Here is an 18,350-nt window from a genome sequence, read left to right as displayed (position 1 = left end):
GTATAGATGTGTGGAAATGGATGCTTAAACTTAGAACACACCTAGTATGCTGGATGGGTATGGTGCATAATGTGATGCAATTCACTGAAGACACAGTGCCACTTTGATGGTATTCTGGAAAAGCACGCAATCCAAAGGCAGAAGCAAGAGAATTAAGCATTCAAAGCCAGCCTACATAGTGAATTTGAGACCAGACAAGGCTACATGAGACTCTGCCATTAAAGAAAGAAAAAAAGAGAGAAAGAAGAAAGAAAGAAAGAAAGAAAGAAAGAAAGAAAGAAAGAAAGAAAGAAAGAAAGAAAGAAAGGAAGGGTAACCTAGATAAGAATGCTAGCACTTGTCTGACACACCAGCATCAGGAGGCAGGGGCAGGAGGACTCCGATCTAAGGCCAGTTTATATTACAAAGAGAGGACCTCATTAAAAAACACAATGTGAAACTACTCATGAGAAAACAGAGAAGCACGTGGCTGGAATGTGACTTAGTTTTTCCCTAGTATACAGGGGGCACTGGGCTTGGTCTCCAGCATAGCATAAACCGGGTTTGGCAGCATATGCCTATAATTCCAGCACTTGGGGGTGGAAGTAGGAGCATCAGAAGTTCAAAGTCAGCTTCAGCTACACAGCAAATCTGAGATCAGCCTAGGCTACACGAGACCCTGTCTAAAGCAGAAAAGAAAGGAAACAGAGGAAAATAGAAAAATGCAAAATCAAGTACTATTTTATCCTTATTTTTTGAGACAGGGTTTCTCTGTGTGGACCTGGCTGATCTGGAACTCACTCTGTAGACCAGGCTGGCCTCTGCCACCCGAGTGCTGAGATTAAAGGCGTGTGCTGTCACCACCTGGCCCCAAGTGCTATTTCATTGAACACAAGGTTAGATTCTTCAAAAGTATCAATATGAGGGGCTGGAGAGTAGGCATGGAATGTATTGTGGATATCCATTCAAGGGCTAGTGAGATGGTTCAGTGGGCAAAGACACTTGCCACTGAGGCCTGAGGCCTCTGCATTACATTGGATCCCAGAAACTACGGTGGAAGGACAGAGCCAACTCTGCAATTGTCCTTTACTCTCCACAAGTACGCCATGGCATGTGCATCTGTGTGTGTGCATGCATGCATATGCACTCTCACACGCACACACATGTTAGTGCTGGGGCGATGACTCAGCAGTTAAGAGCACTCGTTCCTGCAGAGGACCTGTGTTCACTTGTCAGCACCCAGTGGTGGCATGCACATGGTGCCAGACAAACACGCAAACAGGACGCTCATACACATGAAGTCTTAAAAATTTTTTTTTTGTTTTTCAGGACAGGGTTTCTCTGTGTAGCCTTGGCTGTCCTGGAACTTGGTCTATACACCAGGCTGGTCTTGAACTCACAGAGGTCTGCCTGCCTCTGCTTCCTGAATGCTGGGATTAAAATTTTTTGCCATCAGTGCTTGGCTCTACAATTTCTTAAAAAAAAGATAACCAAAAATATTTAAAAGATTTAATATTTTATTTATTTATTGTGTATACAGTCTTCTGCCTGCATGCCAGCAGAGGGCACCAGATCTCATTCAAGGTGGTTGTTAGCCACCATGTGGTTGCCGGGAATTGAACTCTGGAAGAATAGTCAGTGCTCTTAACCTATGAGCCATCTCTCCAGGCCCTTAAAAGATTTTTTGAAAACGAAAAATATTTATCCAGCAACATTTACTAAGAGCTGTAAAGATGGTGCAGTAGTTAAGAGCTGCTTTTCCAGAGAGCCTGTGTTCAACTCCCAGCCAGCACACAGCCATTTGTAATTCCAGTTCCAGGGGATCCAATGCTGTCTTCCAGCCTCTAAGGCCATCAGGACGACATACATGCAGGTAAAACATCCATACATGTAAAACAAAATAAAAAGTCAAAGCTAAATAAAAATACCTTTAAAAAGAACAGCTAATAAAATTTGGAAAGAAAACTGTGTATTAGTACGGGAATCCCAGTAAACTGCCATCAAACCTCACACAGGCCTCCTTGCTCCCAAGCGAAAGGATGTCTCTCTGGGAGAAGGGGGCATCAACACGTCTATCATCTACTGCAAACTGAACTAACATTCAGGAGAGCTCAGCCAAGAAGCAAGGGCTCTTCTTCTGCCCAGCATAGCCTATAGGATGGAGAGTAGCTGTGGGTGCAGCTACACTAAGAACAATGGGGCTTCAGTCACCTTTGTCCCAGACCACACAGCACAGCATCCCAAGAAAGCCAGACTACTACCCCAGTCCTCTTCTCCTTCCCCAGTCAAATGCCCCGACCACCACCCCTGCCACTACACCCTGTCTCTTTTCCAGACAGATCTTGATATTGCCCCGCTGGTCTGAAACATTTGGAATCAAGTGATCTCCTGCCACAGCCTTCTGTGTACCTGGGACTACAAGCAAATGCTACTAAAACTTAACAAAATTTTAAACAGATTAAGCAAGAGGGAAGATTCTGAATATGAAAATTAGAAATTAAAGTGGAGATATTACTTTCAATTCTACACAAATAAAAATATTGAAACAACTATAAATGATTGTACGTCATATAACCTACTTGAAACTTGAGAAATTCCTAGAAATAAACAACTTACCAAGACTGACTCACAAAGAAACAGAAAATCTATATAGGTATAGGCTCACAGTGTAAGGACTGAGTCAAACATTGCTATACATTAGGAGAACCATTTGCAAATCTTATATCTGATGAGGGACTTGTATCCAAAATAAATATAAAACTTGACAATTTAAAGGTTAGTAGCCCAGCCGGGTGGTGGTGGCGCACGCCTTTAATCCCAGCACTCGGGAGGCAGAGGCAGGCGGATCTCTGTGAGTTCAAGGCCAGGCTGGACCGACAGCCTCCAAAACAATACAGAGAAACCCTGTCTCGTAAAAACCAAAAAAAAAAAAAAAAAAAAAAAAAAAAAACAAGGTTAATAGCCCAAATTTAAATAAACATTTCTCCAAGGAAAATATGCAAATTGTTAAGAGTATATGAAAGTATACACAACATCATTCATCATCAGGGAAATATAAACCAAACTTACAATGAATACCATTTTATACCCACTAGAATGGCTATAAGGGGATCAAGAGGTTACAAATTGGAAAGGAAGAAGTCAAACTTTTGCTATTTGCTGATGATATAATTTACATAAGTGAATTATATTCTATCAGGGAACTCCTACAAACTGATAAACACCTTCAGTAATATAGCAGGATACAAGATTAACTTAAAAAATCAGTAGCTCTCCTATATACAAAAGATAAACGGGATGAAAAAGAAATCAGAGAGATATCACCCTTTACAGTAGTCACAAACAACATAAAATATGTTGGGTTAACTCTAACCAAACAAGTTAAAGATCTATATGACAAGAACTATAAGTCTTTGAAGAAAGAAATTGAAGACATCAGAAAATGGAAAGATCTCCCATGCTCTTGGATAGGTAGGATTAACGTAGTTAAAAAAAAATAGCAACCAAAAGCAATCTACAGATTCAATGCAATCCCCATCAAAACCCCAGCACAATTCTTCACAAACCTCAAAAGGACGAATTTCATATGGAAAAACAAAAAAAACCCAGGGTAGCCAAAACAATCCTGTATAAGAAAGGAACTTGTGGAGGCATCGCAATACCTGACTTCAAACTCTACTATAGAGCTATAGTAATGAAAACAGTTTGGTATTGGCATAAAAACAGACAGGTGGACCAGTGAAATCAAATCAAAGACCCTGATATCAAGTCACCTATGAACACCTAATTTTTGACAAAAAAGCCAAAATTAAAAAATGACAAAAAGAAAGTATCTTCAACAAATGGTGCTGGCATTAACTGGGTGTCAACAAGTAGAAGAATGCAAATAGGTCCATATCTATCGTCATGCACAAAACTCAAGTCCAAATGGATCAAAGACCTCAACATAAAACCAACCACACTGAACCTCACAGAAGAGAAAGTAGGAAGTACCCTTGAACGAACTGGTACAGGAGACTGCTCCCTGAACATAACACCAGTAGCACAGACACTGAGATCGACAATTAATAAAGCGTCTCCTGAAACTGAGACGCTTCTGTAAAGCCAAGGACACAGTCAGCAAGACAAAATGGCAGCCTACAGAATGGGAAAAGATCTTCACCAACCCCACATCTGACAGAGGTCTAGAACTCAAGAAACTAGACATCAAAAGACCAAATAACCCAATTAAAAAAGGGGGTACAGATTTAAATGGAGAACTTGCAACAGATGAATCTCAAATGACCAAAAGACACTTAAGGAAATGCTCAACATCCTTAGTCATCAGGGAAATGCAAATCAAAACAACTCTAATATATCATCTTACTCCTGTCAGAATAGCCAAGATCAAAAACACTGATGAAGCTTATGCTGGAGAGGATGCAGAATAAGGGCAACACTTCCCTATTGCTGGTGGGAATGCAAACTTGCACAGTCGTTTTGGAAATCAGTATGGCAGTTTCTCAGAAAATGGGGAATCAAATCTATCACAAGGCCCAGCAATACCACTTTTGGGAATATATCCAAAGGATACACACTCATACCACAAGGTCATTTGCTCAGCTATGTTCATAGAAACATTATTTATAATAGCCAGAACCTAGATGCCTAGATGCCAGTCAACTGAAGAATGGATAAAGAAAATGTGGTACATGTACACAATGGAGTACTACTCAGTGGTAAAAAACAAAGACATCTTGAAAATGGACAGAATTAGAGAGCACGATTCTGAGTGAGGTAACTCAGACCCAGGAAGACAAACATGGTATGTACTCACTCATAGGTGGATTTTAGACATAGAACAAAGGATAACCAGCCTACAGTCCACAAACCCAGAGAACCTAGGTAACAAAGAGGAGCTTAAGAGAGACACACATGGAAACTTGGGGCAGGAGGGAGGGTGGGATGGAAGGGAGTGGGGGCAAATGTACAGCTCAATTAAAAAGAAAGTCTGTAACACAGCTTAAGATACTTAGATACTTACCTCTCTCTCTGACTCATCTTCCTCCGCCTCCAAAAGATCATACACCTGCTCTAGAAGCTGAACCCCCAGGCCCTGGATTACATCAGCTCTCAGAACTTCAACTATCCTCCTGATCTTCTCAGAACCTGGTATGACAGCTAAAAGTGCAGCAACAAAAACAGGGAATGAATACCACACTACAGCAAAAACTATACAATCTTTAAAATTCCTGTTGCAATTATTTACACTTCAGTAAGAATCTGGCTTAATGACTTCATTTACACACCTTCTTCTGAGCTGGCCATGATGGCACACACCTTTAATCTCAGCATTCGGGAGGCAAAGGCAGGCAGATCTCCGTGAGTTCAAGGCCAGCCTGGTCTACAGAGCGAGTTCCAGGACTGCCTCTAAAACAATACAGAGAAACCCTGTCTGAAAAAAAACAAAAAAAAAAAAAAATGTAACGTATAATACAAATTATAGTCACCTAAAATAGTTCAAAATTTATGTTAGGTTTTCTAGATATACAGAGATATATTTCAAAACCTTTCAAAGACCTATAGAATATGGCATTTAAAACAGTTTATTAGGGTTTGTCTTTACAATGAGACACAACTGCTTCTGGCAGCACCAATTACATTGGAGAGGGAGATGGGCATCGAAGAAACTTGTTATGGAGTTTGCCTTCAACATGGCAGGGATAGCCATTTGGACAAGAAACTGCTCTTGCCTGAACTCCTTGACAGCATGCTGCCCAAACTGGACAAGCAGGATGCAAAGAAAAATGACTGCTGAACTTGCCAAGGGACAGGAGGGTCCTTCAAGGTTCCTGCTTCATCAGAAAGTCTGACAGACACTATGGCCTATGGGTTGATGATGCCCCAAGGTTACAGGGAAACTCTGGGTGACTGTCCAGGCAGTGAGAGGTCTCTGTCAATTCTAGAGTTTATGTTATATCCTTCTGGGGTCTCTGATGAAGTTGAAGACAGACAGTTATGGTTATGGTCTTCCTTAGTTATGATAAAAGATAAGTTACATATAAAACTAAGGGGGGGGCAGTGGGGAGTATGGGAGGATGGGAGAGAGCGGGAACTGGGATTGATACGTAAAATAAGATTGTTTCTAAATGAAATAAAATGTATTAGAAAAAAGAAAAAAAAAGAATCAACATTCAGAGGGGGATGGATGACTTAGGGAAAATACTAAGGGGCCAGCAAGGTTTTACACAAGCAAAACCTGAGTTGAAGAAAAGAACTGATTCCCACAAGTTATCCTCTACCCTACAGACACACACACAAACACATAAACAAACATACACATGCCAAATAAATGAATGAATGGAAGTTTATGTAATAAATAAATTTTACATAATAAATAAATGGTTCATACTAAGATAAATTAAAAAAAAATTTAGACTCGCCGGGCGGTGGTGGCACACGCCTTTAATCCCAACACTCGGGAGGCAGAGGCAGGCGGATCTCTGTGAGTTCGAGGCCAGGCTGGACCGACAGCCTCCAAAACAATACAGAGAAACCCTGTCTCATAAATACCAAAAAAAAAAAAATTTAGACTCACAAAGATAGGACAGATGATAGACTATTTCCTTTAAATTTTGCCAAATGTAAAGATACTAAATGTTTTTAACTATAATTCATACTTGGTAACTGTTTTGTTATATATAATTTTACTATGTTGAAGTTAAACCTTTTTTATTTAGACAGATAAGGGGAGATGATGGGGGATGTCCTTCTGTATGCTGTGAATATAGGTTTCTCTTATTGGCTGATGAATAAAGCTGTTCTGGCCAACTGACAGGCAGGATTTAGCCAGACAGGAAATCCAAACAGGGATGGAGAAAGGTTGTAGGCAGGGTCAGAGAGATGCCATGTAGCTGCAGAGAAAGCAAGAGGTCTGGGCATCACCGGTAAGCCAAGACCAAGTGGAGATACACAGATTATAGAAATGGGTTAATAATTAAGAGACAGCTAGCCAATGAGAAGCCTGAGCCATCAGCCAAACAGTTGATAATTAATATAAGCCTCTGTGCATTTACTTGGGACTAAATGGCTGCAGGACCAGGTAGGAAAGAAACTTCCGCCTACATTTATTTTATGTGTGTGGGTGTTTGCCTGTGTGTATGTGTCTCTGCACCACATCTGCAGTGCCTACAGAGACCAGAAGAGGACCTTGGAACTGGAGTTACAGACAGTTGTGAGCTGCCATATAGGTGCTGGTAATTGAACCCAGGTCCTCTGGAGCAGCAGCCAGATTAACCTGCTGAGCTGTCACTTCAGCCCCTATACTTTGGCTTTTAAAAATTTCATTTTTGGTGTGCTAGGGATGAATGGAACCCAGGGCTTTGCACATGTTAGGTAAGTGCCTATCATTAAATTTCACCTCTAGTATTTTAATAAACTAGTCGTTAACCTTCATGCTATCATCTCCAAAATCTAAACTAACTTGAAAATCAACAATTAACAATTGTCTAACTTGAAGAAAATTCACACTAAAAAGGTCAAATATTTTATGCAATGTTATAAGGCTTATTTATTTATTTACATTTATTTTAAAATCAGTTCAAGGGCTGGAGAGGCAGCTTCAGTGGTGAGGAGCGCCTGTTGCTCTCTTAGAGGACTTTTCCTGGGAATCCAGTCCCTCTAATCTTCCACGGACACTGCACTCACACACACATCCACAAACTCCAGCACCTGAGAGGCTGAGCCACAAGATCAGGGGTTCAAAGTTCTCCTCAGCTACAAAGCAAGCTTGAGGTCAACCTGAGCTACATAAGACACAGCCTCATGAAACCAAAATACAAAGACATATACATTTTCATGAAACTCTGGAATGTATCTACTGACTATATAAAATACACATCTTTTGGCTTGGCTTGGTTTGGTTTGTTTTTTGCCTTTTCAAGACAGGATTTCTTTGAGTAACAGCCCTGGCTATCCTGGAACTCACTCTGTAGACAAGGCTGGCCTCAAACTCACCAAGATCCGTCTGTTTCTGTCTTCCGAGTGCTGGGATTCAAGGCACGTGCCACCAACACCCAGCCTAAGATACACCTTTTATGTAGCTATCCAAACAAAAAGTGAAAAACGAAAACAACTTGCTCCCCGCTACCTGCACTTGCCATGCTCTGGGGAAGAGGGAACCAGTCACCTGGAGGCAGCGCTTGGCCGTGGAGCTCCACCTCTTCTGCAGCCTTGCCATGAAGCACCAGCGTGTCGCGATACTTCCGATGCAGTCTGAATTCTGACACTGGATTTAGTACTCGGAGGTCTTCACAGCTCTCTCTAGAGTCCAGCTTAAGAGTCTGAGTCATCAGCTGTACCAAGTCACTCATTTCATTTGTCTGACTCTTCCTGAGGGGGAAGAATTCCTCAGCATTTACCCGACTTCATGGCAAAAGTTAGATGTGAAATGACCCTTATGGAGCGCTGCTTACAAACGCCCATGTGCTTGCTGCCTACAGACTGACCCTTCCACAGTAGCTACAGTCTTTTTTTTTTTTTTTTTTGTTTTTTGTTTTTGTTTTTCGAGACAGGGTTTCTCTGTAGCTTTGGAGGCTGTCCTGGAACTCACTTTGTAGACCAGGTTGGCCTCGAACTCACAGAGATCCGCCTGCCTCTGCTTCCCGAGTGCTGGGATTAAAGGTAGCTACAGTCTTGTAAATACAAAAATCAACTGCAAGAAGGCAGGCAAGAATGAACAAAATGAAAGGAGCCTGGTGTCAGACCACAGGTGTCTCACAATACAGAAGAGCTTCAGGCTTTCTGACCTGCAGCAGCCAGGGTCAGGGCTCACAGCCACCACCAGTAGATGGTGAAAGGAATCGGAGAAAGGAGTGGACCAGAGAGAATTTTGCATACAAATTCTACATAGCCATTTCCAAGTGACTTAATTCTACACGATATAAAAGTCAGGAATGGTCACAGAAACACAGAAATGCCAGCCTCAGTGAGCTAAAATGCACAGGGCCCACTCTTCTCAAAACTCAAAAGAAACAGGAAAGATCACCCTTGTGAAGGGGAAAGATGAAACTTACAGAAACAGACCCAGAAGTGACACAAGTGATAGAATGAGTAGGTGAGGACACTAAAGTAGTTATTGTAAATATATTTCATATGGCTACATAGAGAAAAACATGGACTTGCCAAGGGAACAATATGGAACGCATACAACAGGCCTATATTAAACTTTCAGAGAAGAAAACACAATGTGTTAAGTGGGGCTAATGACTACGCACAGAACAGGTAAGCGAGCTCAGATCTTTCCTAGCACAGAATCTATGAAAAACAGAACAAAGAAAAACTGCAGGAGAATAATCAGAGCATGACAGATATTATGTGCATCCATAAGCAGTCTAATACACATTTATTTAGACTCCCAGAGTCTCAAAAAAAACAAAGGATCTTAGAGAAGGCAAGGCTGTGTGTGTGTGTGTGTGTGTGCGCGCATGTGTCACAAAAGCTGTAAGGAAGCTGGGCATTGGTGGCGCACACCTTTAATCCCAGCACTCGGGAGGCAGAGGCAGGCGGATCTCTGTGAGTTCGAGGCCAGCCTGGTCTACAGAGCAAGTTCCAGGACAGCCTCCAAAACAATACAGAGAAACCCTGTCTCAAAAAACAAAAACAAACACAAAACAAAAAAAAATGCTGTAAGAAAAATAACAGCTAACACTGATAACAGCGACAAAATTGGAGGTCCAAGAATATATTCTATAAGAATTCTGAAACAAAATTGCATTTTTTCATAGAAAATATATACATCTTACTTTTTGTTTGTTTGTTTTTTGCTTTGTTTTGTTTTTCGAGACAGTTTCTCTGTAGCTTTGGAACCTCTGTAGACCAAGCTGGCCTCAAACTCACAGAGATCCGTGCCTCTGCCTCCCGAGAGCTAGATCAAAGGCGTGCGCCACCACGCCCAGCCACTTTAAAATTAAAATGACTTTACAAGTGTAGGTGTTCTGCTTGCATGTGTGCCCACCACGTGCATGCAGTGCTCATGGCGGCAAGAGACAGCGCGGCTCCCCAGGAACTGGAGTTGCAGTTGGTTGTGAGGGACCATGTGGTGCTGGGAACTGAATCCAGGTCCACTGGAAGAAAAGCCAGCCTTCGTAACCACTGAGCCAACACTCCAGCCCCTCCCAGAAGATACTTTTAAGCTCTAGCATGTACCACTAACCATTTGTAATGTTATGACTACCACAGGTAGGAATAGTTTTTTGACGCAGTTCAAACAGAACTGAGACAGAAAACCAAGAACTTACCCCTCCCTGGAATCTCCATCTGACTTCTCAGTTGAGCTTGTAGAAGAACTTAACTCATCATCCTCAGACAGACCATGTGACTGTCTCTTTTCCTATAGTGTTGAGAAAGAACAATAAAACCAGAACATAATACTCCAAATGTTTTAAGTGCAATAACTAGACACAATGTATCTTGCACACAATTAAAAAGGAGAAACTAATAGAAAACTTGAAGTTGATTTATTCAAATGAGCACCAGGCTGTGGTGTTGTACACCTTTGATCCCAGCACTCAGGAGGCAGCCGTAGGTGGATCTCTTGAGTTCAAGCCAGCCTGATCTACAGAGTGAGTTCCAGGATAGCCAGGGCTACACAGAGAAACCCTGTCTCAGGGCTGGAGAGATGACTTCTGGCTGTTCTTCCAGACGTCCTGAGTTCAATTCCCAGCAACCACATGGTGGCTCACAACCATCTGTAAAGAGATCTAATGCTCTCTTCAGGCCTGCAGACAGAATATTATATATAATTTTAACTTTTTTTATTTTAAAAAAAGAGAAACCCAGCCGGGCGTTGGTGGCACACACCTTTAATCCCAGCACTCAGGAGGCAGAGACAGGTGGATCTCTGTGAGTTCGAGGCCAGCCTGGTCTACAAAGCGAGTTCCAGGACAGCCTCCAAGACAATACAGAGAAACCCTGTCTCGAAAAACCAAAAAAAAAAAAAAAAAAGAGAGAGAGAGAGAAACCCTGTCTCATAAAACAAAACAAATTTATTCAAATGATGTCACAGTTCACTCATGAAGTTCACAGTTTCAGACTGAGGACCTCCAGGGTGAAGGTTTTCAAGGCCAATGTCTCAGCTAAGAAGATATTTCCTTTGCAGAGCAGCCTAAGTGGCTGCTTTGGAGATTCAGCTCTCAGGCAGAGTGGCTGACCCCACAAGGAATACCAGCATTTTAAACGAGACACAATGACACATCAATCCAGGCAATTTCCACTTGCTCCTATGTGAGATTATTAAAGTTTATTTACAGGGTTACCTAATATAATTCACATAAACCTCGAAGTTTTAGAAAGTTCAGACATCAATTAGTGAAGTAACTAAATGATACCTGTAAGCAACACAGTTGTTTAGATATGTGGTGGCTGATATCTAATCCCAGCACTCAGGAAACTAAGGCAGAAGAAGTGCAGTAAGTCCTAGGCTGACCTAGGCTCTATACAGTAAATGTGAGAAGGCCCTCTCTCAAAAACCTTAAGCAACTTGACACAAACAGGAAACTACAGATTAATGATTAGTAAATGAGTTAAAAATCTGACCATATGCCAGGTAGTGGTGGTGCATGCTTTTAATCCTAGCAGAGGCAGGCGGATTTCTGTGAGTTTGAGACCAGCCTGGTCTACAGAGTGAGTTCCAGGACAGCCTCCAAAACAATACAGAGAAACCCTGTCTTGAAAAACAAAACAAAACAACAACAACAACAAAATCTAGCTATACAGACGGGATATTGAGTGTTACAGAAAAACAGACAGTGTTGCCCAATGGAAGCTCGTAGTCTGGCCTGCTGGGAAAGGCTTGTAATCTCAGGTACTTCAGAGGCTGAGGCAGGAGGATTGTAAGCTCAAATCTATCCTGGGCTACACAGTGAATATAAGGTCAGTCAGTGAGACTGTAAGACCATGTCTTGAAATAAAAATAGAAAAATGATCTAGAGGATATATACCTTAGCGATAGTACACTTGCCTACCATATGTGAGGCCATAGGGTCAATCACCAATATCAAAAACCAAAACAAACAAGGGATTCTGACTAAACTTCCAAGTGTTAACAAGAATGACTAGAAAATATATAGTCTTGGGACTGGAGAGGTTGCATAGCATGAAGAGCAGTAGATTGCATCCCCAGCACCCAGATGACAGCTCACCACCATCCGAGACACCAGCACTCAGATGACGGCTCACCACCATCCATGACTCCAGCACCCAGATGACGGCTCACCACCATCCTCGACTCCAGCACTCAGATGACGGCTCACCACCATCCGAGACTCCAGCACCCAGATGACGGCTCACCACCATCCTCGACTCCAGCACCCAGATGACGGCTCACCACCATCCGAGACTCCAGTTCTGGCCTCCACAGGCACCAAGTATGCATGTAGCAAAAAGACACACATATAGGCAAAACACTCATACATATTTTAAAAAATGTATACCTTAAATGAGTTAAGCATAATCTTTTAAATTACTATTTGATTTCCTTTGTTTGGTTGTTTTTGTTTTTTTTTTCTTGATGCTTTTAGTTTTGGTTTTGGTTTTTTGTTTTTCCAAGACAGGGTTTCTCTGTGTAACCTTGGGTATCCTGTAACTTAACTCTGTAAACCAGTCTGGCCTCAAACTCATAGAGATCCACCTGCCTCTGCCTCCGAGTTAAAGGCATGCACCATCACTGCCCAGTACCGAGTTCTTTTCTTAATTAAAAGTGAAAAAGAAGACTAGGCATGGTGGCACATGACTTTCTTTAATCCTAGAAATTGCGACACTAGTGGTTAGAATAAGAATGCCCCCCATAGACTCACAGATTTGAATGCTTGGTCACCAGGGAGTAGCACTACTAGGTGTGGCCTTGCTGAAGGAAGTGTGTCATTGGGTGTGGGCTTTGGGATTAAAATGCTCTAGCCAGGCCCAGTGTCTTATCTCTTCCTGCTGCCTGTGGATCCAGATGTGGACTCTCAGTTCCTCAGCGCCATCACTGCCTGCTTGCCACCATGCTCCCCACCATGACACCAATGGTAAAACTCTGAAACTGTAAGCCAGCCCCAATTAAAGCTTTCCTTTATAAGAGATGCCATAGCCATGGTGTCTCTTCATAGTAATAGAACACTAAGACAGATACTGAGACAAGAGAATCAAGAGTTCAAGGTCATCCTGGGCTACACAGCAAGATTCTACATTAAAATGAACGGAGTATGGTCGTGTATGCCTATATTCTCAACACCTAGAACATGGAGGCAAGCCGGGCGTTGGTGGCGCACGCCTTTAATCCCAGCACTCGGGAGGCAGAGGCAGGCGAATCTCTGTGAGTTCGAGACCAGCCTGGACTACCAAGCGAGTTCCAGGACAGCCTCCAAAGCCACAGAGAAACCCTGTCTCGAAAAACCAAAAAAAAAAAAAAAAAAAAAAAAAAAAAGAACATGGAAGCAAGAGGATCTGGAGGTCACCCTCAGCTACACAGTAAATTCCAGGTTGGCCTGGGCTACCGAGACTCTGTCTCCAAAAAGGTGTAGCATGGTCAGCAATGCCCCTAAAAAATGATGCTGACATCCGTGACGATTACTGTGTTAGGTTTCCCAGGAGACACATGCACATTTTCCCTCAGGAGTGTGTGGTCACCTGAGGGACGCTGCAGTCAGAAGAGAACCGTCGGGCAGGGGTAGGCTGGCCTTCTTCCCGAGGTTTCACTGGCTCCACTGCACTTGAAGTTCTCCGAACTGAAGGGCCTGAAAATATGAACACCCACAGCTGTTTGCGGTGTGCTGGACTCAACTAAGGAGGACTTTGTACTGCATACAGAAGACACCATAGGAAGAGTCAGCCAGAATGACCCAAACAGCATAGTCATCATCATTCTGGTGTCTGCCACTTTAGTGACAATTTAGTCCTGGGTTTAACAGATTTAACTCTATGGAACCACAGGGTAATACTACCTACCTTTTGGCATGACTATAAATAGGTAACAAGGTTCTACCTTTCACACATTTACCATAATGCTGGAGACACAGTCACCTTTAATAAAGGAAAACCGGGAACACAACTTTTAAATGATGGTACTCAGAAGGATCCACAGAGGGGCTGGAGAGATGGAGAGATGGCTTGGCAGTTAAGAGTACCTCATGCTCTTACTAGAGACTCGAGTTGTTGCCAGCACACACGTGGTACATAACACAGTTTCAGGTTAGTCAATGACTTCTAACCTCTACGGGCACTAGGCATGCAAATGGCTTGCATACATACATACTTGCAAGTAAAACACTCATGCACATAAAATAAAATTAAAAACAATTTTAAAAATAGAATTATCCATAGACACACACCTTTAAACACACACCTTTAAAGGCAATACTTAGGAGGCAGTGGTAGATGGATCTCTATGTGTTCAAGACTAGTCTAGTCTACATAACAGTTCCAAGCCACGCTAGGCTTCCACAGTAAGATCCTGTCTCAGAAAACAAAGAAACCAAAAACCCTACATTCCTCAGCTTAGTGTAGCCCCTTAACCAACACAGTCTGGATGGGAAACCAAGTTAAACATACACCTGATTTCCGACCTAAGATGTCAAAGTCCCAAACCCTCTGGCTCTTTCTCTCTCTCACTTAAATTTCTTTCTTTATTTGTTTAAGACTTTTAGATTTCAAAATCTTATTTTATGTGTATGAGTATTCTGCCTGCATGTGTGCCTGGTGTACATGGAAGTCAGAAGAGGGTGCCGATCCCCTGGAAATCGAGTTAAAGATGATTGCAAGCTACCATGTAGGTTCTAGGATCTGAACCTGAGTCTTCCGCAAGAGCAACAAGTACTCTTAACGGCTGAGCATCTCTCCACTCCCTGGCTCTCATTTCAATTCTCTGACACATAGTTGAGAGTCAGTACCCTACAACATTTTATAAGGCTTATTTAAGAAATTTCAAGAACGCTTCCAAATCTTTTCCCCAGATGGATTATTACTGCTTCCAAATTTGTACACCTAGCAACCAGAGCCAAGTCTTCTGACCAGCCATCTAGTAAAGATATCCACTTCACCTGAGGGGAGCATCTCTTCCTGTGACTGCTTTAGTCGCCGCCTCTCTCTGGCTGACAATGGCCGATCCTTTGAAAGAAAGTCATCGAGTCATTTCTGTTTCTGCTCACTTTTCCTGTAGCGATGTGTGACATATCACCCAACAGTGCTAAAGGCCTCCCACTGGTCTCTCAAGGAGCAGAAACCACTCTGCATGTGGAGTTTGGTCCACACAGGGGTAGCAGCTATGAAAGAATGAGCACAGTCTGGCTTCTAGAAGACACTCATTTGTGATGAGCAAGAAAATACTTTTGTACTTCTCATATTCAGAATCTACTTAGTCCCCTCGAATGACGGCAGGTGGCTCTCTTTGGAAGTGCAGACCATGTCCATTACAGTCAAAGCTTATGCTTTGAAAGCACAAATCTGTCACTTCTAAAATGGTGAGGTGGGCTAGCATGTTTTAAGATGAACCTCTACAATACCCACAGACTTTACAACCTGAAGCTTTAAAAGGAGTATTTTGAGACTCAGCACACACTCATACAAACCTTGGATGATGACACTGAGTTGATCCTTGAACTGTTTACAGACCCAGCCACAGGTCTACTTTGGTTTTCATCATTTTGTTGTGTTGATATGATATCCACTTTTCCATCATCAGGGTGAGAAGGCAAAAGCCGAGGGGGTGATTCTTGGAACTTAAGTAATGTAAAGGGGGGATATTATCAGTTGCATACACGGCCATCTCTAACACTTCCCATTGGCAAGTGCCCCATGCATGCACTCATCACTGATTTATCCTCAAATTGACTACATGCAGTTAAGGATGAGCATGAATTTCTCATCATATTTATACATCCTACATTTTGGGGTCACAGATTTGTGCCACCATGTGTGGTTTATTTGGTGCTAGGGAACTGAACCCAGGGCTACAGGCATGCCAGACAAGCAGTCTGTTCGCTGGTAAACATTACCTCTACCAATGCTTAAACCAAAGGAGTGAACCTGTCCTCAGACTGCCATTAGCTCCTGTCTCCTCCTGCCTTATATTCCTCTCTCTGCCCAGCCACACCCTTCCTGTCTCCACCTCCTTAGTGCTGGGATCACCTTTGTGTGGGCTTTGTTTCTCTTTTAGACTGGATCAATTTCATGTAGCCCTGGGTGGCCTTGAACTAGCAGAGATCCGATCCATCTGCCTCTGCTCCTGAGTGCTGGGATTAAAGGTGTGTGCCCCCACTGCCTGGCCTCTCTGGCTAACTAGTATGACTAGCTATGCCCTCTGATCTTTAGGCAAGCTTTATTTGTTAGATCATAAATAAAATATCACTACAGCTCTCTACCAATTGAGATATATCAACACTTTAAAAAACTAGGCCTATTTGTGCAGGCACAAACCTAGTCACCTAAAAAACCAAGGCAAGAAGATCAGTTTCAAGACCTGCCTGTGCTAAAGAGACCGACAAAAGGGAATGATTACCTAAGAAGCTTGGGGAAAAGATACATGAATGCATATATTCATATACATGTAGTCATATGCATCCATATATACCCATATGTGGATGTATATGTGCACATACATACACATATATATTTTAGACATAGCTTTTTTTAAAAGATTTATTTTATGTATATGGTGTTCTATCTGCATGGACACCTGCATGCCCGAAGAGGGTATCAGATCCCACTACAGATGGTTGTGAGCCACCATGTGGCTGCTGAGAATTGAACTTAGGACCTCTGGGAGGAACTGGGCCAATGTTCTTCTTAACTGAGCCATCTTTCCAGCTCCCAATGAAAGCTATTTTAATAAAGGCAGCATTGAGGGCTAGGAATTCAGCTCAGAGGCAGAGTGCTTATTTAGTATACACAAGACCCTGGGTTCATTTTCCAGCACCGCATAGAAAAAAATATGTGGTCAAGACAATTTGTAAAAAGAAAACACATGCTCAGCAACATAACACAAGGAACCAAACAGCCTTTTCCTTAACTTCCAAAGTGACCCACTCAGTTTTGCTATATTCCCAACTCACTGACATTTGAAAACTAGTATTAAGCATCTTGTCCTTGCCCGGCTTCTCCTTCCATCCTTTGCATTCCTTCTGAACCTTTTGGCAACTGTCAATCATTCTGAACAAAAGTCAAGCTTACCGGAGCCTGCCTCCCAAGCAGCACAAGGACTCACTGCAAAGAGATTGCTTACCTGACTCTTTGCCTGACCACGGTCAGTCTGTTCCCTCCTTTTCTGCCTTCGCTGTCGAGACACGGAAGGTTCAGACACACAGCTATGTGGCTGGAATCTTGGGATGCTGTCCTGTTTTTCTATCCTATATCCACTAGTAACTTGATCCTTAAAAGAAAAAAAAAAGAGGAAAGAAACATATACAAACATATACTGCACAGAGTAACAGAACAGTTAAACTTTAAATGGCAAACTCTCCATACCTACTTTTGAAATTGCAAAATGAAGGGCTAGAGAGATAGTTAAGCAGTTAAGAGCACTGGCTGTTCTTCCAGAGGACCTGGGTCTAATTCCCAGCACTCACAGGGCAGTTTACAACTGTCTGTAACTCCAGTTCTAGGGGGATCTAACACCTTCTGGCTTCCATGGGCACTGGGCACATACCTGGTGCACAGACATCCATGAAGGCAAAACAACTACATATTACATAAATTTTTTAAAAAATGTTAACTGACAGTGGTGGTGGTGCATACCTTTAATCCCAGCTCTTGGGAGGCAGAGGCAGGTGGATCTCTGTGAGTTTTAGGCCAGCTTGATCTACAGAGTTAGTTCCAGGACAACCAGGACTGGTACACAGAGAAACCCTGTCTCGGAAAAAAAAAAGAAGTTTGTGTGTTTTCACAATAAAAGGATCAGACACCAATGAAGACAAGTAGCCCAGGTGATCCAATCTCTAAGAATGCCACTGTTGCAATTGTTTCAAAATCCCTTATCCAGAACAAGTTCAAAGCTGTTACCTGAGAGGGTTCAACCTCACAGAATACTACAGCCAGGACTTCAGATAAGAGCTACACATTCCCATCACACAGAGACTAAACAAAATATAATACATGTAGTGCTCCCAGGACTTGACCATTTTCCCACTTTTCTCAGGGTCTCTAAAGATGCTGTCACCCCCAGACAACAGGAAGCAATCTAGAGAACATGAGGCCCACATTCCCAAGAGGTAGAATGCCTGATTTTTGGTCATTCAGTGAGTTATGAATGTTTGTCATCATTTAAGGGGCTGGTTGCAAGTTGCTACTGGTCATGATCAGAGAAAAAAATTAAGTAAGGGATATTGCATTCAAGGATCTTTTTCTGAAAAGAAAATGGG

The 18,350-nt window shown here is 42.4% G+C and overlaps 1 protein-coding gene across 7 annotated transcripts in view; it reads right to left on the bottom strand.

The window, feature by feature from the left end:
* The window catches only part of Nek4 (NIMA related kinase 4), a 45,967-nt gene that overhangs the window by 4,031 nt on the left and 23,586 nt on the right, over nt 1–18,350 (bottom strand). For 2 of the 7 annotated variants that reach the window (XM_040747835.1, XM_040747841.1), the window contains 8 exons: nt 17,216–17,362; nt 15,564–15,713; nt 15,036–15,102; nt 13,627–13,733; nt 10,257–10,348; nt 8,147–8,349; nt 5,003–5,139; nt 1,699–1,867 (listed from right to left, as the gene is read on the bottom strand). In XM_040747835.1, coding sequence (XP_040603769.1) covers nt 1,699–1,867; nt 5,003–5,139; nt 8,147–8,349; nt 10,257–10,348; nt 13,627–13,733; nt 15,036–15,102; nt 15,564–15,713; nt 17,216–17,362 — 1,072 coding nt within the window. Of the gene's footprint in view, nt 1–1,505; nt 1,868–5,002; nt 5,140–8,146; nt 8,350–10,256; nt 10,349–13,626; nt 13,734–15,035; nt 15,103–15,563; nt 15,714–17,215; nt 17,363–18,350 lie in introns of those variants that run through there. The other 5 variants (XR_005877924.1, XM_040747837.1, XM_040747838.1 and 2 more) reach the window with 5 other exon arrangements.

This window comes from Mesocricetus auratus, unplaced genomic scaffold (genome assembly GCF_017639785.1).
Source record: "Mesocricetus auratus isolate SY011 unplaced genomic scaffold, BCM_Maur_2.0 Super-Scaffold_100006, whole genome shotgun sequence".
In the NCBI taxonomy this organism is placed as follows: domain Eukaryota; kingdom Metazoa; phylum Chordata; class Mammalia; order Rodentia; family Cricetidae; genus Mesocricetus; species Mesocricetus auratus.
The sequence above is the reverse complement of the archived record's forward strand: the minus strand, read 5'-3'. Positions and strand labels throughout refer to the sequence as shown.